This window comes from Panthera tigris, chromosome F2 (genome assembly GCF_018350195.1).
Source record: "Panthera tigris isolate Pti1 chromosome F2, P.tigris_Pti1_mat1.1, whole genome shotgun sequence".
NCBI lineage: Eukaryota > Metazoa > Chordata > Mammalia > Carnivora > Felidae > Panthera > Panthera tigris.
This window is the reverse complement of record NC_056676.1, coordinates 29,352,999-29,378,424: the sequence shown is the minus strand read 5'-3', so window position 1 is coordinate 29,378,424 and position 25,426 is coordinate 29,352,999. Positions and strand designations below refer to the sequence as shown.

The 25,426-nt window shown below is 43.7% G+C and overlaps 1 protein-coding gene across 2 annotated transcripts in view; it reads left to right on the top strand.

Moving 5' to 3' along the window:
* Positions 1-25,426, top strand: part of ZNF704 (zinc finger protein 704) — a 231,175-nt gene that overhangs the window by 178,964 nt on the left and 26,785 nt on the right. For both annotated transcript variants that reach the window (XM_042973063.1, XM_042973064.1), the window contains exons 3-4: positions 10,053-10,156; positions 14,660-14,907. In XM_042973063.1, the coding sequence (XP_042828997.1) occupies positions 10,053-10,156; positions 14,660-14,907 (352 nt within the window). The remainder of the gene's footprint in view (positions 1-10,052; positions 10,157-14,659; positions 14,908-25,426) is intronic.

The following is a 25,426-nucleotide window of genomic DNA, read 5'->3' as shown; positions in this document are numbered from 1 at the left end:
GGGCCCTGCTATCTCCCAGAATTCCTCTTTGTATCACACCCCCTATCTCCAGCACCCCTCTTCTACTCATAACCTCCTGTTCTTACCTTTCTTTGTCTCTTCTGCTTCCACCACACCTGTTTTTTTCAGCTCATTAGGATCTCTAGTTTCTCACCATTTGACCCCCCATATTTCAGTCCCCTCCAGCCTCTACTCACTTCCTAATCTGGCCACAATCCCATGGCCATCTCCCCCTACACAGGTTTACCACCACTCTCCACTTTGCCTGTGCTCTTATTCATTGAGCCCTCCCAGGAAAACCCAGTGGGGTCTCCATGCAGCAGCCTGCCCTCACAGCCCCAGGCTCCAGGCTCAGCCATCAGAACCCCAATGGGTCACATGACACAGCCAAGGCTTCCAACCTCCACTGGCCTGCTCTGCTGCCTACCAGACTTCCCACATCCCAGTCAGTTTTGTTTGAAACCTTCTGCATGCCAGAGTCCCCCCTCCCACTTCCCAGGTGGAAACGTGTTTGCTTCTGAGGAGGGAATCACAGCAGAGACCTCCAAGAAGAAACGCCATCCACCTCCCGAGCCCCACACCTACAAATGTGCCTGCACCCAGGCCGTGTTCGTTCTCCTCACTCCGCTTATAACTCTAAAGCTAATTCCACCCAAGCCCAGGACCCCACTCTGCAGCGTCGGTAAAGACCTTGTCCGTTCATAATCCCTTCTCACCTGCATCTGCAGCCTCTCCAAGGCTACTGGCACTTTCCTGTCAGCCTTTCAATGTGCTAGAGTTCCATTCTTCTGAAGGGAAAACTTTCCTGACTCCCCCAAGGAACCACACTCTTCCTCGCTTCATGGCGAAGATTCTTTAAAGAGTCATTTATAGTCACAACCTCACTACCCATTCACTCCTCAACCCATAGCCATGCCGCTTCCGTTCCTGCTGAAGTTTCTGCCTACTTCCAGGCTGCTAGTTCCAGGGGACCCTGTCCTGATCTGTGTTGCCCGGTCTCCCACATTTTCCAGGCTGCTAGTTCCAGGGGACCCTGTCCTGATCTGTGTCGACCAGTCTCCCACATCCTCAAAGAGGATGCCTTCCTTGAGATCCTCTCCTCTCTTAGACCCTCTAACCCTCTAACTGCTCTCCTCAGTTCTTTTCTACCATGCTGTGCACCCCTGCTCCATGTCCCTGCATGCAGGTGGGAAAACAGCTTGGGCACGGCAGCAGACACAGAGAAAAGCTGGTGTGAACGCCAGGGAAGAACGAGGTCTTGGAGGCAGGTGCGGATAGCACAGGTGGAGGCATGGCTTCAAACAGGAAAAGCAACATTTCCGCCTACCTACCTGAGAGACTGAAGAAAGGAGGTGAAAAGGTGGAATGTAATAAAGGCCATGCCTGGTGGCCTCAATTTTCTCTATAATGTAGGAGGTAAGAGTATCTGCTTTTTGGGTTTGTGGGAGTTGAACCTTGGAGAGCGAGGTGAAGACCTGCGATAATTCCTAGTGTGAATGGGAAGGTGAGCTGGCCAAGGACAGGGGAAGGATCTGAGGGAGTGAAGCGCGGGTAGAGTCTATGCAGAGGATGGGTCCACTCAGCAGTCTTTGATGTTTTCCATCAACACTTGGCTGCCCCGGGTTGGAGGAGAGAACAGCCGGAGAGGGTCCAGTCAGGGTTTGGTTGTTCTGGGCCAGTGAAGCAAAAGGCTCAAAAGGCTGGGGATTCAAGGTTGCTGGTGAGAGAGAGGTCCAGGTGTTCAACCGGGGAACCCAAACTGTAGGGAAGAAGTAGGCGGCATCGAGCTGGTGACCTGGGAGAAAATGTAAGAAGCTAGAGCCTGGCTGTCTCTGGGGGATGTAAGTGCAGGTGCAGTGAGATGGTGGGAGCTAGAAGGAAAGGAGCAGCGTGAGGCTGGGGAAGAGGAATGACAGGTTATGGCCAAAATGAGATCTGTATTCTCGTTTTTATTCATATTATGGAAGTTTCATGTAAGCACAAAGTGTGAGGATCAATGAATCCCTCAGCACCCATCGCCTTGCTTCTACAGTTGTCAGCCTTTTACCCATCTTATTTCATCTAATCATCCCCCAACTCATATTTTTGGGGGTGGGGGAGTGGGAGGCTGAAGTACATCAAAGCGAGTCCTAGTTTTCGTGTTATTTCACCTATAAATACTTCAGTAGATAAGATTTGGGGTTTTAATCTGAGAGCAATTCACCGAAATAAGAGTTTGGGTAGAGTGATGAAAACAGTTACGTGTTTAGTATATGCCAGATATTTTACATGTACTATTTAATTCTTCCAAAACCCTGTGAGGTTGTTGTTATTATCGCTCCCATTTTATAAACAAGGAATATGAAGCTATACAAAGCCACATGATTTGCATAAAATCACTCCGCTCGTAAATGCAGTTGCTGGGGATTAAACCCCAGTCCATCTGACTGTGGCAGCCTTCCTGTCAAGTTCAGCACTCTGCTGAATGTTGTTGGGGCAAAGGGAACAGAAACTACAAAGTTAGGAAGTGGGATGCTCTCCCTACATCTCCTAGGATCATAATTCCAGATGAGGTAAAAATAATGGCTGGGGCAACTGGGTGGCTCAGTCGGTTGAGCGTCCGACTTCGGCTCAGGTCATGATCTTGCGGTTTGTGAGTTGGAGCCCCGCATCAGGCTCTTGTGCTGACGGCTCAGAGCCTGGAGCCTGCTTCAGATTCTGTGTCTCCCTCTCTCTATCTCTGCCCCTCCCCTGCTCATGCTCTGTCTCCTCTGTCTCTCAAAAATAAATAAATGTTGAAAAAATAATAATAATGGCTGTAACTTCGGTGCCAAAATATTTGGTGACTTTTAGGGGAAAGAGGTGCTAATGGAAGGGCTGGTAGACAAACAGGAAGAGAGACAGAGAACAAGATAGCTGCACACCTGATCTGCAAGGGCTAGGGTTTCCACATGCAAGTAAAGAAGGATGGTCTAGGGGAGCAGGTTGAAGGCCAACAGTGGGGGCAGGGGGGATGACATGGGGGACAGGGTGGGTAACTCTAATGGAAAGGAGGAGTGACCCTAGGGGAAAGCCCTGGTACAGTAAAAGGGGAGAGGGTATGTGAGGGGCTATTCATAGTAGAATACGGAGTGCAGTGAGCAAAGCGACCAAGGTCAGGAGAGAAGTCATGGTGAGGATCCAAGAGGAGAGAGCAGCAGGTGGGAGAAAGAGCAAAACAGGACTGAATGTCATCTTTTTCGGCAAAATGAATTGGACATCACAGCAATTGCCTGGTTCCACGCTACTCAGCATGGGCCAGGGACAGTCTTCAAACTCTGTTCCCAGTCTACCATGAGCTAGGTGCAGAAATTGAGGAGAAGCAACAGTTTAGAGGCTCGCGTAGCAATATGCCAGAGCCATAATTGCCATGGGCCCGTTTGTCTTGTATTTTACAGAAGTATCGATCCATGACAGATTAGAGATTCCTTTAAACTGATCCTTCACTGAAAGGGGAACCCTTTTGCACTGCTGGTGGGAATGCAAACTGGTGCAGCCACTTGGGAAAACAGTATGGAGGTTCCTCAAAAAATTAAAAATAGAACTACCCTATGACCCAGCAATGGCACTACTCTAGGTATTTATCCAAAGGATACAAAAATGCTGATTCTAAGGGGCACATGCATCCCAATGTTTATAGCAGCACTATCAACAACAGCCAAATTATGGAAGGAGCCTAAATGTCCATCGACTGATGAATGGATAAAGAAGATGTGAGATATATATATATATATATATATATATATATATATATATATATATGTATATATATATATACATACACACACACACATATACACATATATATGTATACATATATATGTATACATATATATACACACACACATATATACATACATACACACAATGGTATAGAAAAATATCATATGATTTCACTCACATGTGGAATTTAAGAAACAAAACATGAACATAAGCAAAAATAAGATAAAAAGAGAGAGGGAGGCAAACTATAAGAGACTCTTAAATATAGAGAACAAACCGAGGGTTGCTGGCAGGGAGTTGGGTGGGGGGATGGCCTAAATGGTCCATGGGCATTAAGGAGGGCACTTGTTGGGATGAGCAGTGGGTGTTATATGTAAGTGATGAATCAGTAAATTCTCCTGAAATCATTTTACACTATATGTTAACTAACTTGGATCTAAATAAAAATAAATAAAATGATCCTTCACCACAGGTAGCTTCAGAAGTACTAGTCTGTATTGCCTATGTATTATGATGTGTGTGCTCTAATTTTCCCATCTCGTTTGATCAAGCCCACCAGACACTTTATGCAATAGGTAGCTTCCTTAATCTTCCCTAGAGCCTTTAAAAGAAAAAAAACTAAAATGAAATCGGAAGGGTTAACATTAACGAGACTCCTGCTCTTGCTACAAAATGCCTTTAGAAAGGAAACAAAGTTTTGTGCTTAATCGAATTTAAAAATTAACTGAATCCAGTTTTCCAAACCCTTAGTAAAAGCTTCCCAGAATTCCAAGATTAGAGCTGGTTACCGTGGGCTTTTCTGTACAAGAGATTTCATTTTCTGACTTCATTCCTTGTTTTAGGATTATCACAAGTTTTAAAAGTAATCAAACTTGGTCTAGACAGCAGATTTCTGTAGTTGCTAAGGAACTGGATTAGTGCTAATCTAAGGAATGTATTATTCATTTTTATTTCCGTTTGTTACTACAGTGCTTTAATTGCAGATAAATGTCTTTTATGGCTCTCCGGGGTGTAAAACGTTTCTCTGTTAGCTGGTGGGTTAGCCAGGGGAGACTGTGTTTGCATGCACCCTCGAAGCAGATGGCATTCAGGCATGAAGTGACTCAAAAGAACTAAAAAGGCTTCTTGCAGTATAAACAATAGGTGGCCTTGTCAGCACAGGCCACGGCCGAGCGCCCAGGGCCCGACCAGCATAAGACCCAGGGCCCGGGGCCGAGTCGGCTGAGGCTGCCCACACTCCTGATTGCCTCTTCATGTCGCAGATGATGTCATTCTGCAACCTGCTGCCACAGTCACCAGGCAGTCGGTTCCTCAGATAAAAGATTGGTTGTCAAACAAAGGAACTCATTTTCCACACGACAGCCAGAGTGAGCTTGTTGAAAAGCAAGTCTGATAGCATCGCCCCAACCTCCGTGACCTCTCCGACCCCACCCTGCTCAAAACACTTCAGTGATTCCTGGGGCCTTTAAGATGAGGGTTAAAACCTTTACAGAACTTCGAAAGCCCCACCCAGCTGTCCCCTCTCCAAGTGCACAGGACACTTACTGTGCTCAGCCTTTTTCTGTTCCTTTTGTGAAGGAGCCTTGCCCTTGCTTTTGCACTACCCAGCCCAGAGCTCTCTTAGGCGGCATCAGTGCTCGCTTCCCGTCCCCCTTAGCCGGAAGCTCTCTCCTCAGCCCAGGGGTCTCCCCTTCCCCAGCGGTGCCTAGATAGAGCCTCCTCAAATCCATACCGCTCCTTCCTGCACTTGTCACATCTGTAGGTTAATGTTTATTTGCTGTGTGTTTGATTAAGGACTGGTTTTTCAAGACTAGAGCTCAGGAAGGCACAGACTCTGCCTGATTTTCCTTCAGACCGTGTTTCCAGTTGCTAGAAGAGCCCCTAGCACATGGCTAGTACCCAAGACTGAGGATTGAAGGCAGAAACTCTTACACATAAAATCCAAACCGCCTTCCAGACTTTGGCTATTTGAGAACAGCCCTCAAGAGCCATGATGTCATGGGCTGTGTGGTTGCCAAGGTCCTGTGAAGCTCCAGTGAGGGACCAGCAGCTGGCCCTCCATGAGCCAGTTGCCACGTCTTACAGAGTAATTCCTAAGAACTTACAACAGTTCTGTTCATCATGAAAGATAATAACACGCCCCCCCCCCCGCCCCAAAGGAACAACTGCTAGTGCTGGTGCCTCATAAGAAGAGCAAGTGAAGTAACCTAACACTGTCCTCTTTCAGGGGGGAGGTATGCTACGGGCATATTCGTGAATTTGAAGGTCGATAATAGCCAACATCTATGGAACTCTGACAGTGGCTGAGACTGTGTCCTGGTGCTCGTGTGTGTTTTCTCACTGAATCTTCTCAACAGATCTCTTTTTGTCCTCCGTTTACAGATGAAGAAACAGAGATTCAGAGATGTCAAGTGATTTACCCAAGGTCACATAGCTAGTAATGGCACAAAGTAGACTTGAAGCCACGTGATCTAATTCCAGAGCCTGCACTCTTGACCATTACCGTTATCACCTCTCCCAGAGAGGTCCAGGATACATCCTTACCAGATATCAAGGGATTCCTGTCCCCATAGACTAAATACCTCTTTTCATAGAGTAGTTGTCCCTTAGTCTGACACTTTGAGTTTGAGTCAAGATTTAACTATAAATAGCTAAATAGCCTTCCTTTAGCTCCTTCCCTTTCCAAACATTTTCAATTGTGATTCATTTCTAAAATACAGATTGGTCATCTCCCAGGTTGATGAATGTTCAGTGGCTTCTCTCTGCTTAAAAGAATACGACAAACCACTTAGCCTGGCACAAGGCCCCATGATCTGGCCCAGGGGTGTCCTCTCTCATCACCCACTACATCCTTCAAATAGGACTCTAAGCAGACGGCAAGCCAAAGACTTGCCTGCTTTCCTGCCTGAAATGGGATCCTGTCATCTTGAAATCCTATTCATCCACCCAAGCCAAGTCAACGTGAGGAACAAATCCTGTATATGATGACAACAAGTATTACTATTGTCAAAATAATTCTAAATTTTACTACGTTCCATAATGTTCAACAAAGTCTGAGAGGAAGGATTAATTGAAAAAGACCTCAGCCTTTTGCAAACATGGGGTGGATAAGGTTTTCAACAGTAGGTTCAAATTCAGTTTCAAATCAGGAAAGAATATTTCACATCACCTCTGGTGGGTTTCTTTCTCCCTCGACAACTGTAAACCTACCAGAAGTCCTTTCTGGCAATTTTCTCAAAGTGTAACAAACTCTACTTTGTATATCATCTCTTCCTGTTTAATTATAAGGATTTGAATTTGCAGCCCAAATTAATCAGTAATTAGATAGTACTGAACCAAAAGAAATTAAACAAAGATAAAAACAAAAACACAACTCAGCACAAGACCACATCATCTGGTAACATTTCATGCAGCATGAGAAAATACTCCCAGAGAGATACAGGTTAATTGAATCAGTAACAACGTATTCCTTAGATTTTTTTTTTTTTATTATTGTTGTCAGTGGCCTCCAATGCCAGTGGGAAAGTCAGAGGAAATACAAACACAAAAATGCTCTAATCGTTCTAATGTTTATTACTCTTTTCACTCTTGGTCAGAAATCCGTTTATGACACTCAATAATTGTTTTGAAATGTAGTCGTAGACGTCGGCAGTGCAAAACAAGTGCGTATTTTATAATGATACATTCCCTGTTGATCTTCATATTTAAAAAATAGATCGGCTTTTGAGTTAATTATCAGTCAGACCTCTAAAACAAAATGTTCGCCTTAGATGTGAAAAAAAAAAAATCCAAAAAGATACAAAGCAGATTGAGGAAGGAAAAATAAAGGTCCCTGAAACGAAGATGTAAGTGGGGGGAAAGGCCTGACTGTATAGCAAGCCCCAGAGGGCAACGGGACTTCTCCCTCTAGTCATGCCATTTCTCTGTGCCAAGCTCATACTGCTTATCCTGGTTCTCAAGCCTTTTGTTACAAGAGAAAGAGAAGGCGGACGGTTGGAAAGAGAAGTCAGCCTCTCCAGTAATCCAGTCTTGAAAGACACGACAGCAGCCTGCTCCTGTGTGCCCCCCACTGGCATGGAGTGATCCTGACAGTTGGGCTCTGGGGAGGGCAGACCGGCAGGGGAACCCCAAGGTCTAGACAGCAGGTTGTAGAGCAAAACTTTCTCCTTCAAGGCCTCCAATTACTCCCTCCCCCGTGACTACATAGGGAGATAGAGAACAACACACTCAAATTTATCTTAAGGCACTTTGAGTTCTTTCTCTGGTGCTGTTTCAGGAAGCTTTGTTTCTGTAAGATATTGGCATCACCTTTCCTCCCAAGTATGAGGCTCGTGTAAATTATGGATGTTGTAAAATCTTTTAATTGTGTGCCAAATGAATGAGCACTTTTTCCCCGTAAGTGTATGAAATTGTCTTGAAAACTCATGCAAAGTGAATTTCACTGTGTACTTTCAAGCTTGCTTTCTAGAAGCATTGAATTGCCATTCTCTGTAAAAAAAAAAAACAAAAACAAAAAAACAAAACAAAAAAAACACCTAATTTGTCTTTTGATAGAACAATTTGCCAAGAAAGAGGGGAAGGTGCTTTGAGAAGAACTATAGAAGGAAATTTGAAAGATTCTCATCTTTTGGCACCTAGGATGGAAAGACTAAGCTTTGTTTAGTAATTCAGTGTCATCGTGGACATTGGAGAGCCGAACTGTAATGATTTTTATGACGTCGTGGTGAAATTAATTAAGCAGCCCCTAACTTTGGGGATACTTTGATTTTTCTCCAATTTATGAATCTCTTTTCCCAGTGTATTGTGAAGTGATGCTATAAAGTCTCAATCTCTAAGAGTTCATCGCTTTTACAAATTATACGGCACCCCTTGAATGAAAGCCGTATTTGCCAACGTGACATTCATTTGTCAGTATGGTTTATTAATCCTCTGTTGTACTTCTTCAACTGTTCCCTAATTTGAAAATGGAAAATGTTCATCTCTCAGGAGGTGGCACAATTTATCTGATGTCAATGTATTACGTAAGTCTTTGCCTCTTGATATTAACTTCTTTGTTGAAATAAGCTTCAACAAGCTGACTCCAGTTCACAATGACCATTATCTCAGGAACCTTCACTCGGGGTTCACCGGCCAAAATTAATGAACCAGAGTAACCTCTCCATCTCAATGAATGATTACCAGTGGCTCTTCACTGTAACAGCATGGTAACTACTCCTATGACCTATCCTTCCTCTAGGAGAGTATAGCAAAGCAGAGCACAGGAGTTTAAATACCTCTAATTGCCTTTCTCCTCCACTCTCTCCTACTTCAGTAAATGGCTCTAGTGAATGCTCACACCAAAAGCCTGGGAGCCAGCCTGGATTGCTCCCTTTTGCTCGTTTCCCACACTCGGTGCATGAGCCAGTCCTGCCAGATTACCTGCCACTGTCCCCACCCTAGTCCTAGCCGCTATTTTTCCTCTTGTTTTGACTCCTAGCAGGTCTCTCCTACTGGCCTCCCTGCTTCTAGTCTGCCTTCCCTAAAGTCCATTCTCCATATAGTAGCTCAGGTAGTTACTTTTAATCATATTGTGTCACTAGGCCTGCTTAATGCCTTCCACTTAGAATAAAATTGAAGTCGCTCCCATGGCCACAGGACTCCACATGACCAGCTTTGCAACCCTCTCCCCTTCTCACCCAAAGTAGGTGGTTCTTCAAATATCTGGTGCTCATTCCTGCCACTTCGCCTTTACACAGCTGTCCCTTCTGCTAGGAGGGCATGTCCCTACCTCCTTAGGACTGACCCCTCCCCCTTCACACTTCACCTCAGATGTCATCTCCTCAGAGAAACCTTTCCTGACCACCCTGAGTGCAACCGCCCTCAGTCACTGTCACGCCAACCTGTTTATACCCTTCGTAGCACTTGTTACTATCAGAAATTATTCTTCCCTTTTTTCTGTTTACTGATAATTGTGTTTCTCCCCACCGGCCTTGTCTATTGTTCACTGTGTGTCACCTGTGCCTAGAACAAGGTCTAACCTGTAGTTATAGGTCTAACCTACACTCTCAATAAAACACTTGTCAGATAAATATCCAATGAATGAATCCTTCTCTTCCTCATCCTATAGGATTTTGACTGGATCACTTAACCTCTGGACCTCAGCTTCCTGATCTATACAATAAAGCTAACAACCCTTTGGGTTTTCACGGGGATAAGTTAAAGGAGCAAATATGTGTAGTAGCATGTGATACATGGTACTTGTGGGGTACGTGGCCCATTGTAGGCAGAGTAAGCACAGATAACAGTGTCCCCCCCCCCACCCTGTTTGACAGGAAATCTTCAGAGGAACTGGACATGGACAAGGTGACAGCAGCAATGGTACTAACCAGCTTGTCCACCAGCCCTTTGGTTCGAAGCCCTCCTGTGCGGCCAAATGGTAAGCCTGGGGTCTGGGGCACAGGGAAGGGCCCCCTGACACCAAGAACAGAGCCTCTCTTTGAGGGCTCCCATTCCTATCAAACACAATAAACAAGTAACTGCCACCCATTAGCAGAAAGCAGGGGGAAGTATGTGTAGAAGAAAGGGAGACCTCACAGCTATCAGCCTCCTCATCTCCCCAGAGACCTCACAGCATCTCATCCCTCCATCCATCCATCCATTCAGCTCACATTTACTGAGCTCCATCACCTGTCCAGAACATATCTTTCAGTGCCTGTGTTCCTTTTTTCCTAGATAAATGGAGATTGGTCCAATGAAGTTATTTTCACCAGCATTATTTCTGTTCAATTGGACAGGCAGTTGGATCAAAGAACTCTGAATATTAAATATTTTGAAAAAGTATTGTCCCAATAGAATAATATCTATTAATCAAATAAAAGTATGTAGTCCATTCACTTATTCAATATATATTTATTAGGTACCATGCTAGATGGTTTGAATACATCATTGAAAACAGTGTTCATAATCATTCGTATTGTACAGTTCCTTTGGGGAAAAAAAAAACCAACTATCATATTAATGGCTAGCATTTATTAAGCACTTACTGTATGCCAAGTACTAAGCTTGCTTTTTATCATGTAATTCTCACAACTCTATGAGATGTTATTATCACTGTTTTACAGATGAGTAAACTGAGGCACATGTGGATTAACTGACGTTTAAACAGCAGAGCTGGCTGAAATTCTATTCCATATCTTTCTAATTCCAGATCTGCTTAGTCGTGATATAATATTGACACATATAATTCAGTGTGATAAATTAGGAGGGAAATGAAGTGGGAAAGCTTGACCCAAGATCTATCAAGAGGAGCTATGTGTTCCTGCCTAGGAGTTTGGACATTAATCTGAGGCTGTAGGATAGCTATGATGTGGCCACTGGAAAGTTATGATTGGGTTTACAGGCAAAACCAAAAAACAGAACTATGTGAGCATCCTGGGCCTTGGTGGTCACAGTAGGGATGAATAGGACATAAATGAGAAATGTGAAGAAGGTAAAGTCGACAGGACTGAGTGATGGACAGAGAGGATGAAGGAGAGGGAACAGCGAGGGTGACTTCCCGGCAGTCGGTGTGCTTCCGGAAGAGGCCCACTCCCCAAGATAGAACAGAGTAGAGAAATAGATCTATGGGCAAATGTTTGAACACGACGTAGGGTTTCTGAAGATGATGCTAAGTCTGGTTTGAGACATGTTTAGTAGTCAGAACCTGAGGATTTTTCAAGGGTCCATGTCTGGTGGAGATTTGGGTGCAACCTAGGACAGAGGCCTGGGCTTTCCGTGTGGAACTGGGAAGCCATACGAAGAGATGAGATCACCTCGAGGGAGTTGTGTAAAAAGAGTGTAAAGAGAGGATGGCTAAGGGGGATGGTAAGGCCCTTCATCAAGTCAGGGACCAGCAGAGGGAAAAGAGCCTGAGGGGAGCCTGACGGGTTACCACAGAGGTAAGGGAGAACCAGGAGAGTGTGCATGCAAGCCAAGGGAAAAGCGTGTTTCAGGGAGAGACTCTGATGGTGCAAAAGGTCAACCATGAGAAGGACTAAATTTTGCATCAAGTAGAAGGTCACAGGTGGTTTTGGCAAGATTATTCACAGCGGACAACCCCTGGGCGGAAGGCAGACTGAACTTCAGTTCAAACTTCAGTTCACTGAAATGTCAGCCACTGAGACCACTGGATGAAACTTTGCAGCAAGAGAAAACCTTCTCTTAAAAGCCAGTCTAGTCAATTATGGGATTGAGCTATGGTTCACACATAATTTGGTTTTAAGCAGGAGGTGTTAAAATAAGTATGTTGAACGTCCGGTGAGTCCTGACCACAACTTACTCCAATCCACCTGGGGTATAAGGTGCTCTTGAAATGAGCCTAACCGTTGCTATTAAACGACCTGATCGGGGCATGTTGGAAAATAGGTATCCTGACTTCCCTTTCTCAGCTTGGCAACGCCACTAAAGAAAGATTACAGTGAAAGCAAAACCGAAGGCACCCCCAAAAGCAATCATAGGAGAAAGGAATTGCAGAATTTCATGGAATCCTCAGAGGAGAAAAAGTATATTTTTAATGTATTCATCATTTTTACCATTTTGGTATTTTTACCAAATACCATTTATTGCATTCTTTTTTAATTGAGAACATCTTTAATGTTCCTTTGTATTAAAAGGTTAGAATCAAAATAAAGTGTTCACTTCTTCAATGAAAACTTTTGTTAGCATAGTTATAAAGAAAGTAATTCAGTGTTCATTATGATTTAAAAAATAACTACCCAACTAATAATCCCAAATTGTCTATTATCTCTCATTTAGTCTACAACAGGAAGCAAATTCTTAAAAAAAGGAGAGCAGTTTATGATAATGAAGGAATTACCAAATTTTTTAGAAATAAAAAAACTGTCGTGATCCTTTTCTGTTTCTGGGAAGAATCATTTTGTCAGGATGTGGGTCTGCAAAGAGAGTAAGAGTCCAGCAGTATATGTCTGCATTTTGGGCAAATACTTATTTAAGAAGACAGGATCCTCTTAAAAAACAAACAAAAAAGGAAAACTCTGAATTGGTTCTGATTTTTTTCTGAAAAATCTATTTCTATATTCTATATCACATTGTCCTTCTGTTTAAATAGTGTTTCTAAAGGTCATTCACAAGTAAACAGATTAACTTTTGGCACTGACACGAAGCAAGGTAACCACACTATAATCATAGTTGATTCTCAAAATAAATTCAGTTCCTCACAGTGAGCATGATTACACATCTAGCACCATGAACGTATTTTGTTTTGTAAGTGCCTACTGCAGTGTATTTATAAGCTTCATAAGCCTGCCAAGCAAGTGTCTCACACCAGGTTCTATTACTAAGGCCTTACATTAGGCTCCTCTTGAAGTCGTGTTGTCCTGAATGGAGGTTTCTTATTTTCTACAGGCAACTTGGGTCCCGTCAGTACATCAGTCTCTGTGTAGACTGCAGAGGTGAGATGCTAATCTGGTTTTGTTGAGGCCGGCGAGGTGTGAGCCCGCATAAATGACCACTGGATTCTGTTAGAGCCTTGTTTTAATGATATGGGTAACTTACATCTGGCATTTCAACTTCAAACTTCAGTCTCGGAAGTGAACTTTTTGTTTGACCTGGCTGAGGAAGACGCTAGAAATCTAGAATTATGTGAAAGTGGTTAATAAATTTTTCCATGAATGTTAGTCTACTGTTTACCTTCATTACTAATTACACAGACGTTAGCAGCATATTTTAATGAGGCATTTTGAGATTCTTCCCCCCCCCATGTACTTAGACGATAGTTTTAATATATTCAGAATGCATATAAATATGAAGCAGAAATTATCCTTTAAAAAGAAGGTAGAATTTATGCAAGTGCTAATTAAGATTGGGTATCTCCAAAGGTAAAGCAAATCTTCAGTGATTAAAAGAGCCCCCCCCCGCCCCCCCCAAAGACATCCTAACTGGGCAAAGATCTCTCTACATTAGCAGACATTTCATAATGTTTCCCCACGAGTGGAAAGGTAAAATTCAACACCAGTCTTACCAGTAATCATTACCAATAAATTCTCCTCTGATCTCCATTTTGCTGGAGACAAAGGAGGCTGCTCACAGCACAGGGCCCACATGCATGAAGGAGAAAGACCCATGGGTAGACCAGGGTTTGGGCCTCATGCCCACAGGGTTACACAGTAGTCATGTGACAAGTCACTTAACATCCTGGTGCCTCAGGATCCCCATCTGTACAGTAGGCATAACAGTCCTTACTCTGAGAGACAGATGTTGTGAGAATGCATGCGATTGTGTGAATGAGTTCTGTGAAATGTAAAACATTCACCAAATGTAAGGCACTATCATTTGTTATAATAAGCAGCTGTTAAAATAAGGTAGATGGCTTTAGGTAACTATCCAGAAATTATTCTCTTAGGTTCTTAAACCTTAGACTAACTTTTTCTATACATGTAATCCAAGGACCACAGACCTATGAGAAATTCCTTTTAAAAAGTTAAAATAGGGGATGGGGGTGGAGGGAGACCAGTGCCAATGATTTCTTTCTTAGAAATGTAGTCAATAAATACATACAGGGCTCCCCAAACTTAGTGAACAAGAACATCTTATTTTTTCTCATTTTCATATAATTTCCACTGTCATCCTGAGAAGCTAGTGTTGAACAAAACAACACACGTCAGAAAACTGTTAGAAAAACCTGTTATGTGATTAAAATAGCGAAATGTTTATCAACTATAATACGATGCGATTTTTTTTTTTTTTTGAGATTCTGAGTAAATGTTACATACGCAGCCGTTGCAAAGTATGGAGTGGGCTGCAAGCGCTTTCAAGAGCATAGAATCGAGGTTCCCCCCCCCCCCCCCCCCCCGTGCTCCCCAACCCCCACCCCCCACGCTCCGCCCGGAACACAGCCAGCTTGCGCTGACAGCACTGACACTGTGTTTGTGTGCACGGACAGAAGGCCTCAGCGGATCCTGGAAGGAGGGAGGAGGCGTGCCTTCCAGCAGCAGCAGCAGCGGCTACTGGAGCTGGAGCGCCCCCAGCGACCAGTCCAACCCGTCCACGCCGTCGCCGCCGCTGTCGGCCGACAGCTTCAAGCCCTTCCGCAGCCCCGCGCCGCAGCCGCAACCGCAGCCCGACGACGGCATCGACGAGGCGGAGGCCAGCAACCTGCTCTTCGACGAGCCCATTCCCAGGAAAAGAAAGGTGGGTGTCGGCCACGCGGTTTTCGGGTTTTGGTTACAGGAACGGCCGCCTTCGAAGGGCCAGTGTGAGCCTGGCGTGGCTGTTCTGCATTCCTGCTGCCCACATCCCTTGTGAGCCACAGAAACAGCTCGTGCTCCCCTCTGACGTTCTCTGACGTTTCAAAATAAATTAAGGATCACGATTAAAAACAAAAATGATCACCTCATTGATACGTTTCTTCCAAGTACACGTGTCCCCGGCCCCATCCTGTGGACGTTTCAACGTAAATTAAGGGTCAGGATTAAAAACAAAAATAATCAAATCACTGACATGTTCTTTCTAAGTACACATGCCCTCTCCCCGCCCCCCACCCCATCCTGTGGTGTAAGAATTAACAACAGGCTTCAGATGGCACTTCAGGCTTGGTTTGGTGATTCACTCTTCGTGGGACTTATTTGTGTGTGTGTGTATATAAAGTAAAGTTAATACTCTATTTTCTCTTTTCTGCTTCCGTAAGCCCTGAAGGGTTGTTGGGAAGACTATTTTGCGTCTAATTTTTATAAAACCGGGTTGAAACTTAAGTGCAAACTGACATATAAACCTATGTACATACCTACATGCTAAAAATGATATAGTTGCCAGATTAAAAGTGAAAAAGGAGACCTAATTAATTGACTATACTTTCATTTAATCCTCACAGCAGTCCTGCTGGTAAGTATTCTATTCCCATTTTGATACGAGAAGGTTAAGGAGCGATAGGTTATGCATCAACTCACTGCTGTCATGCACGTTAGAAAGGGCTAGACCTGCCATTCAAACACAGGTTCTGCCTGGACCTAAAGCTCAGATTCTTTTCATTTTCTTCACATACATTGAAATTATTATGTTTACTCACAATTTTTGAAAAGCATTGCTATTTCATAGAATAGAGCAATGCTACTGCTACATCTAGAAAACACTTTAACGTTTTTTTTTAAATCGCCGTATAAATGTGAAACTGTTACTTGATATGTTGGTATTTTAATTTGTCATGGTAGCTTCCTTATTAATGACTATTCACAAACAAAAATCCAAAGCAAAGCCCCGAGTACTACAATGCAACCTGTTTTTTTTTCCCCCAATTCATTCCAAAGAGCAAAACAAAGAGATGGCATCGGTCCAACTGTCCCTCCCTGCTTCTCTCTCAGCATCATTCAGCATGTGTAACAGTAGAGGTTGTACAGGCTCTCTCTCTCCCCAGAGAACAGGGCATTCATGTGGTCTCCTGTCCTTCCCAGGGGCAGTGGCATGGAGAGTTGCTGTTTTACATACAAGTCCCCTAGGTGGAGGGGGAAGGCTGGAGTGGCTCCAGCATCCTGTGGGGCCCCAGGGACTGAGTCTTCACTCGACTAGTCAGGGAGACAGGCTGGCACTTGTATCGGGGGAACCTGCGGGCAAGTTGGACCCAAAGCCTGCAGGTCTCTGCTTCAGGCTGCACAGACTTTCTCTCTGGGGTCACCTGCGTATGTAGTTGTGGCTCCCATCAAGCAGGTCTTGGCATTGTGGCAAGGACTCCCGGCCCGGGGAACCCCCGCCTTATAAGGTGCGCTGCTGAAAGCCTGCCCCAGCCTTTCGTCTCTAATGGAGCCACACCAGCCAAATTCACACTCTTGCATTACGCTAAGTTGCACTGGCCACATTTGTACTTAAGGTCTGTCAGCTTCGACTAAATTAGGGGATAGTCAAGTCACCAAAGGAAAAGAGCAAAAAAGCTTCATTACAAAGTGGCTTCATTTGAAGACCCACTCTGCAGTATACGGGGTAGTTGGAAAAAACACATGAATAAAAGCCATATTCTTCCTTCTTTCTTTCTGACTTTTCCAGCTAATCAGAGCCTGGATTTGCCCAGAGGAGTACCCCCTGCTGGCTGAAGCTCACCATCACTAACTTTTAAATCAGGGATCTTACATAGACGTTGCCTGTTTATAACTTAAAGTTACTTTAAATAGTGTAATGAGAATGTGGGATGGTTGCTGCTTATTTTTGTATTTGTTAAGTGAACCAGCACAACGTCCTGAGATTGAGACGCAGCCACTTCCGTTAAGATTGGATGCTGGGTGGGTGGACACTGATGTGTAAAGAGGCAATAATGACTTGGGGTGAAAAATGCTGTGCTCATAATGTGGTGGAAACACGGCAACTGTGATGCGGTTGTTTTAGAGCTTTTAAAATCCTTTAAAGATTTCTAAGAGTTAATTTGCATAATCCATTAGACACTATGTTCTAGTTGGTGAGATGCATCATATCCATTTAAGACCATGGGCAGTTGTGATGGTCATATGTCTTGTGGGGATTGAGAACCTTCTAGATCAGTATTTTCCACACTGCAGGTTTCAATCCACTAGTGGGTTATGAGTCAATTTAATGAGCTGTGAATAGCACTTCTTTAATGAATAGGACAGAATAGGATGCATTGTACTCAGTCAGGGTAAGTGTGGTTTCTTGATGTTTTTGTTTCAATTATGCACTTACCTGGGTAATGTACAAAAATTTACCTCTTACTGTGGTTCATGGTTTAAAAAGTTTGGAGGCTCCTGTTCTATGTTGTAAAGAGATAACATGGTAAGTGGTAAACGAAGGAGCACTGAACAGAAATCAAGATCCACATCCTAAACTCAACTTGGCCACCCTGAGAACTTAAGAAGATCCTGTATCCCTTTTGATTATCAGCTTCTTCACTTATAAACCAGGCAAACAGGTACTATCAAACCTCTCTCAGGATAATCATGAAGATTAAATGTGACCATAAGTAGAAAGGATGTACAAGCCCTAAAACCCCATGTACTGGAATGTAGCATCATTATAACAGACATTTTTAGACCCTATACAAAGGGGGAAGCAACATTCCCTAGATGGGATTATGAAGCAGCGGTCCTGATCTTTCTCCTCCTTATGAAAGCTCTCTCATCTCTTCTCCTACGTCTCCCACACATGGACATCTCACTCTGACCTCTTAAGGTGATCCATGTTCCTCTTACGGAAGGAGGAAGAGAGTATGAAATGTGCTGCCTAGACAAGGCATTATCTTCTATCAGCAGTGATGGAGAAACATTTGCTGGTAACAACTGCATTTGCATATTTAGTTACAATTTACAACATGCTTTTAACATGTTTTTAGCAGTTTAACAACTATGCTATGCCTTGGCATAGTCGTATCCCCATTCTGCAGAAGAGGCTCACTAAGGTTATACGAATTGCCCAAGGTCCTGTAGCTTATAACGTGGCAGAGATAAGATCAGCCTAGCTGAAATAGCCAAGATGAAATTTTGGAAGCAAATTCAAGGAATCCACATTTCCCTCTGCCCACAGAGGAGAATAACACGGAAAGAAAATAATCAGATGCAGCTACAGCCAACGTTATTTGGCAGGGTGGGATTGGGGTGCAAAGGATCCAGAGAGAAATCCAAGGGCAGAGAACAGAACTCCAGGCTGTCTGCCACAGCCCACTACTTCCTGAATGAAGTACCCATCGCTCTTAAGAGGACCTTTAGCCAAGGTATTGGAAATGGGAGAAACAGAAATGAAAGCCTTCTTTCTCCTGGCTCTGGAGATCAGCCAGCCAACTACCTCAAGCCCAGTGCTAGCAGAATTTTTTCTCTGGGATTTCAGACGAACAGACAGGCAGTTCTTCCATGCTCAGAGAAAAGCCAGGACCCAGACTACAGGGGACATGCAGTTCCGGTCATGACCACAAGGTGATGCAGTGACCCTAACTACCGACACTCTGGGAGCCTGGGAGAAAACCGTCTCTGTAGTTTACCATCAATCCCAGAAGACCTCTAGAAAATCAAGAAGTGCTGATAACTACTTATGAATATGCTTTTTTTCCATGTCAGGTCCCTAATTCTGTCAGATTCTAAGTTTGCCCATCCCTGAACAGGATAAGAAAGTCCGGGCTCTGGAATTAGCACCCCAGCTCAATACTTATGTATTGAGCAAGTCGCTTGATTTCTCTAAGCCACGGTTTCCTCGTTTGTAAAATATGGATAATGATAGCACCCCACTGATGAGGTTGTTCTGAGGATTATATGAACATTATTGTTCATATTGAACATATCGTTCATGCTGGCTGCTAATACTTTGCTTTCCTTTTTACCCATTTGACAACTGACTGAACAGAAATTTGAGAAGCGTGGGTGTGGAGAGAAGGGGGTGCTCACCTCCATTCTCCATCCTGTCCCCACATTGACTATATCAGTATTGCTGCAGCTCAAGACACTGGATCCCTCAGCCACTTCAGCCACCTTGGACTTATTTAGGGTTAATGGGAGAGGCCAGCCTACGTTCAGGTGAGGGGTGAGGACAACGACGACAGGGGCAGAAATCAGGGGCCATACAAGGAAACCTGACTCAGGACTCCACATTTCAGAACATCAGCAGCAACTCGAAGACAATAACTACATTCCAGCCTTCATTATTCTCATTGATTTTACAAGTGTCTTGACCACGAACCATCTTACCCGGGGACTAGGGAGAATCCCAAGTCAGAGAAAAAAGTGCTGAGTGATCATAAGGTGCTCCAGCAATAGTTTTGCGAGTAGTAAACAATGAATTAATCACTTGCTCCACTCTGCATTTTCAGTCTTTCAGAACCAAAAAAGCAGTGAGTCACTTTAAATTGTGAATGACTGCTCTGAAAAGAAAACAAATGCGTAAAGCCCTCACGCATAAGCTGTTCCCAGTCTCTGCGCTGACTTAATTCCTAGCCCACTAATTCTGAGCAGAGAGTGCCTTCTGCAAGAAGAACCGCTGTTCCAGAAATAGACCCATCTGTTAGAACTGCTGGGGAGGGCGGTGCTAAGAAAAGCAGCTCGGGGTCACACCCTACGGATTTCATGGTGATGACACAGCATCGCCAGCCAGATCAGGGGAGCCGATTGGCCACGGAGAGAATCAGGACACAGAAGAGTGAGATCTAGGCACTTTAGTGATAGGACCTCAGAATAATCTACCAAGCAGTACAGAAGATCCGGAGTATTGGACCTCGAAGGACTTCAGAAATCACCCACCACAACCTTTCCAAGTTACAGGACTGCTTGAACACATCCAGATATGTACAAATTCTCCTAAGGATGAGATGCACTTTTATAAGCCACTGATTGAGAAAACAGATCATGGGTACAGATTTTTGTTAACTCACAAATGCTTTTGTCGTTGTTCTACAAATCATTTGAAATCAACTTTATTTTGGCATAATCGCCACTCAATAAAATGAACCCATTTTAAGTATACAGTGCAGTGAGTTTTGACTAATTTCTCCACCTGGGTGACCCCCGCTGTAATCAGGCCAGTAGTTCAGCACTCCTCATGCCCCTCTGAACTCAGATGCCCCTCACAACACCTGCAAAAACAGACAGCCAGTTAGTGACCTGACTTCTGTCACTATAGGTCCATTTCACACATTGCAGACTTTCCAGTAGATGGAATCCTACAGTGTGTGCTTTGTAGTGTACAAAAATCCCACGTGTTGGCAACAGGAACTCTCATTCATCTCTGGTGGGAATGTAAAATGGTGCAATCACTTTGTAAAACAGTTTGGCAGTTTCTTATAAATTTAAATAGACGCTTACCATATGACCCGGCAATTCCACTCCTCGATATTTACCTAAGAGATAAGAAAACATATGTCCACAAAAAGACTTGCAGACTTAAGGTTCATAGCAGTTTCATTCATTATCACCCCATGCTGCAAACAACCCGTATGTCCATCAAGAGGTAAATGGATAAGCAAATTGTGGTATATTCATTCAACAGAATACTACACCACAACAAAAGGAAATAAACTACTGATATGTGAAACAGTGGGCAGATCTCAAAAACATTATGCTGAGGTAAAATAGCCTGACACAAAAGAATGCATTCTCTATTATTCCATTAGAAGAAACCTTTTTCTTATTTTTAAGTTTTATTTGTCATCACAGCATCTATAAGCAGTGCCTGTAGATGGGAGATGTTTGATCCACATTTGGTATACATTTGAATTCACCCATCACTTCGCATTAACCTCACACACACAGATTACTTGTTCAGTCTTCCTGTCGAACAAATAAAGAAATAAAGCCCTGAAGCTGAGGTGACGTGTATAAGGCTGTTTTCCCAATAAAGGAAAGAACTGGAACCGCTACCAGTTTCTAGGTAGGTAGTGAATTTTTAAATATGTCTGTTCACTTGCCAGTCTTTTGGAAGCTGTTGAGTGGACCTCTTAGTCCCCAAAGAGCCATTGGAGCCTCTGCCAAGCAGTGTGCGTTCCTCCCACGTGAGGCAGGCTAGGGAGACGTGTATAACACAGCAAACTCAGGTATACAGAATAATTGGATGCTCCCCTTCCATCAAGGACCCTGGTCCTCTCTGGGGAGGCCTAGATGTATCAATGTCCACCCCCAACACACACAGACGTGCACACGCACGTGCACACACATACACACACATACACCTACATATAACACCTCAATCGCCATATGAAACATACCCAACGATCTTCACACTTTTCTCTCGGAAAAAGCAACTTGGTATTAACCCCAGGCTGCTGTGTGGTAAAGCGGACAGTAAAGTGATGTTCATGTATCTTCTGGAACATAACTTTCATTGAACTTATTATCCCTAGATGTAATGTAATCTATCTATGTAGATTATTATCTACGTATATCTACATTATCTACATATATCTACATACATCTACATTATCTACATATATCTACATATATCTATGTAACTTATTATCCCTAGATGTAATGTAAAGTATAATGTAATACTTCAAAACTCAGCCATGTTTCCACTCTCGGACATGAAGGTGACCTTCAGCAGTCATCTTGTCAGTCCTGTGGACCAGTCTGGGTTTCTTCAGGAAAACAGAAGCCATTCCATGTATTCCAGATACGAAAAAATTCAAAAGCAGGGTTGAGCCTTGCCATGGGAAGGACAAGCAGAGAAAAGATGAGGGAAGCCTTGGCCAGAGATGTCAGTCTGTTGCCCCAAAGCAGCTGGCGTCCGAGACAGTCTGGAAACCGCTGCGAAGGTCACACATCTCCAGGAAGCTGTCTCCAGCCTTCATAGCCTACTGCACCAAAGTTGGGTGATTCTGAAGAGCTTGCCTAGAAGCTGCTGAGGAGCTCACATCGGGCGTGTTTGAGATCCCAGGAGTCTGCCTGTAACCGCTGAGAGCTTCACTCCTGCAGGGTTGTTGGGAGTGTGAAACTAGGCACATGTATGGAAGACCCTAGCACAGTGTGGTTCCCAGCCAAGGGTGGCCTCGTCTCCCTCGGACATCCTCCTCTGTGAACATCTTTCTGTTAGAGCTGCGAGGGGCAGCTGGGGCAGAAGCACTGAAGGGCACGTTCAGACTGGGCCCTGCGATTGCCCCAGCAACTTTGCTTGGTTTGGCCTCCTTGGGAGAGCTAGGACCCATGTGGCAACTTGGGTGACGTTTACTTAGCTATTTTTTCCTGTCCTCTCCCTCCCATGGCTTGTTTTTTCTTTTCATGTAACAGTGAGTAGTCTGTTTGTAGACAAAGGATTTGTTTCCATTGGATGTCGTTAGGGGACTTTGAAAAGTACTTACCCACTATTTAAGGGGCCCCATGGTTTGACACAAGAACATCCTTCACCTATGTAGAGAGAAGCCACTTGATTTCATTCAAGTTGAGATATCCTTTTAATATACTGTTATTCTCCCAAATTAGTCAAGCAAGTGTGATAGGGTGACTCCATTTTTAAATAACTTTTAAAAATTAAAAGTAGGATAATTTTTACATTTGCAGATTAATGTAAAAATAAGATCCCCCTCCCCAATATTTCCACCATGGCGTAGTACATTTTTATTTGCAGGACATATCCTCTCCTCAAAAAAGATAATGTTCAGATACTTTTATGAGCTGCTTTTCCCCTGTATCAGTCAAGGTTCGGGCAGAAAACAGGTGCTGTACTCAAGTGGAACAATTGAGAAGAGTTTAATAAAGAAGCTATTGACAAAGGTGTAGACAGGGTTCGGAGACATCAGGAGAAGTTACCCCAAAAGCTAACAACATTACCACCCCTAAGCCTGAAGAGGCAAATAAACAGAGAGGTTTCCAGAACCCAGGGGGTTACCAAAACTCCAAAAATACCAACAGAAGTGTTAGTTTTTGGAGAAGAAATGGAGCCACTGCCCACCTGTGGCCAGGCAGACAGGAAGTTGAGGGAATCCATACCCTCTTGCCTTTCAGTCTCTTCCCTTTGCTTGCCCGCCTTCTGTCAGTCCTTCCATTGGCCAGACTCAACCAGAAACCAGTTGGCCAGGGTACCCGCTGATGAAGGTCAGCCTCCAGGCACTGAGCGGGGTGGAGGGTGGAGGATGGTGTGGGCCTGCACTAGGAGCTTGTTTTTTCACATCAAAGAAGTTTTTCTTACAACTTCATTTTTAAGGCTCCTTAATATTCAGTTATATGGAATTAATTTAACCAGTCATCTGATAATCCCCTCAGCAATCTTGGCATTATTTCTGATTTCTCGCTGGTCTAAAAATCAGTGCCGTGAGCATCTTTATACACGTCTTTGGAGACATTTCAAATGACTTTCTTAGGATAGAGCCCCTAAAAGTTGATATTGGGTCAAAACGATAGATGTTTTCAAAGCTTCATCTGTATTGCTCTTAAATTTAGAGATAGCAAATATCTGTGCATGGGTAAATTATGAGGGCAGGGTTCTGGCAGGTTGGGATAAAATGGGATAATGAATGAAAGATGTCATTCAAAGGAAATGCCAAAAAGAAGAGGTAGAAGGGAAATCAGGGCTTTCCCTCTGTGAAGGAGTTTGGGGTTGCCCCCTCCCAAAACCCAGTTAAAGGTCTCCCCACTATGTGTAATTATGTTTCTGAGTTTGTGTTTGTAACCACCTTGCAAATCAGCAGGAACTTTCTCTATGCTTCTGGAGTATAATACTGCATAAAGTCCTCCCAATTGCTTATGCTAATGACCCAAATCATTGTAAATTAGACAATCATTTTTCCTGCTGCACATTTTCTGTTTTCTTCTGGTGAACTTAGACCTTCCTTGAGTACCGAGCATTGCAGGGGGTGTAAGTCTGGAAGAAAAAATTACTGTATGGAGTGAAGAGAAAACCATCTATAATTCAGTGTGCACCATGCCTGCCATGGGCCTGTGCTAAGAAGTTAATTTACAGCCAGATAAGATCATCAGGTGGTAATCACACTGGGAAATCTTCTGGAATTTCACAGAATAATGATCTTTTGGACAAACATTCTTTGAACATAGAGTATTTACTAATAGCTTCCAAAATGCTTAAGTAAATTAAGATGTCTCAAATACGGCTCATTGCCGTGGGCCCCAAAATGCAACTTTCCCAAGATTCAGCACAGCCAATACTAATTAATAAGTTATGCTAGGCACAGGAGTAGAGTGTTGGGCAAGAAGTCATGGCTCCTACTCTCAGAGAGCTTACGTGATAAAAACTGGCCTATCCCCAGCGTTTCTCTTAGAAACCCAGCAAAAGAACAAAGCAAGGAGGAAGCAAAGTTGATCATTTTTCATATGCATTACCTAATTTTTCTGGGCAACTGATTCCTGGGGAGCCCATACCAGAGACCCAAAAAGTGAGAATCTAATTGAGGAGATGATACTCAAAACAATTGTGATTGGTGGTTATCCTAATTCTGAGAAATTTAGAAAGGATATTGGTCATCTTCATTGTAATTTTTGGATTTGATCTCTGTATCAGCTGTTTTCTCCTGACTAAGGAAAGGAATTATACCAATGATATTTATTTTTCTACAATTTGTATTAAGCTTTACTGCTTATCAATTAAAAAACAAAAACAAAAAAAACAAGTGTTCGGGGCACCTGGGTGGCTCAGTTGGTTGAACATGCAACTCTTGATTTTGCCTCAGTTCATGATCCCAGGGTCATGGAATTGAGCCCTGTGTTGGGCTCCGCCTTGGGCATGGAGCCTGCTTCCTCCCCTCCCCTCCCCTCCCCTCCCCTCCCCTCCCCTCCCCTCCCCTCCCCTCCCCTCCCCTCCCCTCTCCTCCACTCCCCTTCCATGCCCCTCCCCTCCCCTTCCCCCCCACCTCTGCCCCTCTCCCCTGTTCATGCTCCCTCTCTCTCTCTAAAAGGAAAAAAAAGTGTTTGACATATTACTGCAAGGACTGGGAACAGCAATCTTATAAATAATACTTGTTCTGGCACAAAAATACCAGAGTGATAGTCATTTCCTAAAACAATCAGCAATTTGAACCTTTAAAATAATTCCTAATATGCAGAAGGAATTTGGCTCTGTATGTTGCACAATACTATTACATTAATTACGAAAGCCTTTATCTAACTGACCAATTGGTGGAACCATCAAAGGACACTGGGTAAGTTTCCTAACTTTTTGGATTCTTGCTTCCCCCCATGAAAATGAAAATAGTATCACATGCCTTGCCTGGTCCTTTCCCACTCTCTAAAGCAGCCATTTCAGCCTCGTCTGCTCTCACACAGCCTCCCCACTTTGCCCTTAGATTTGACCT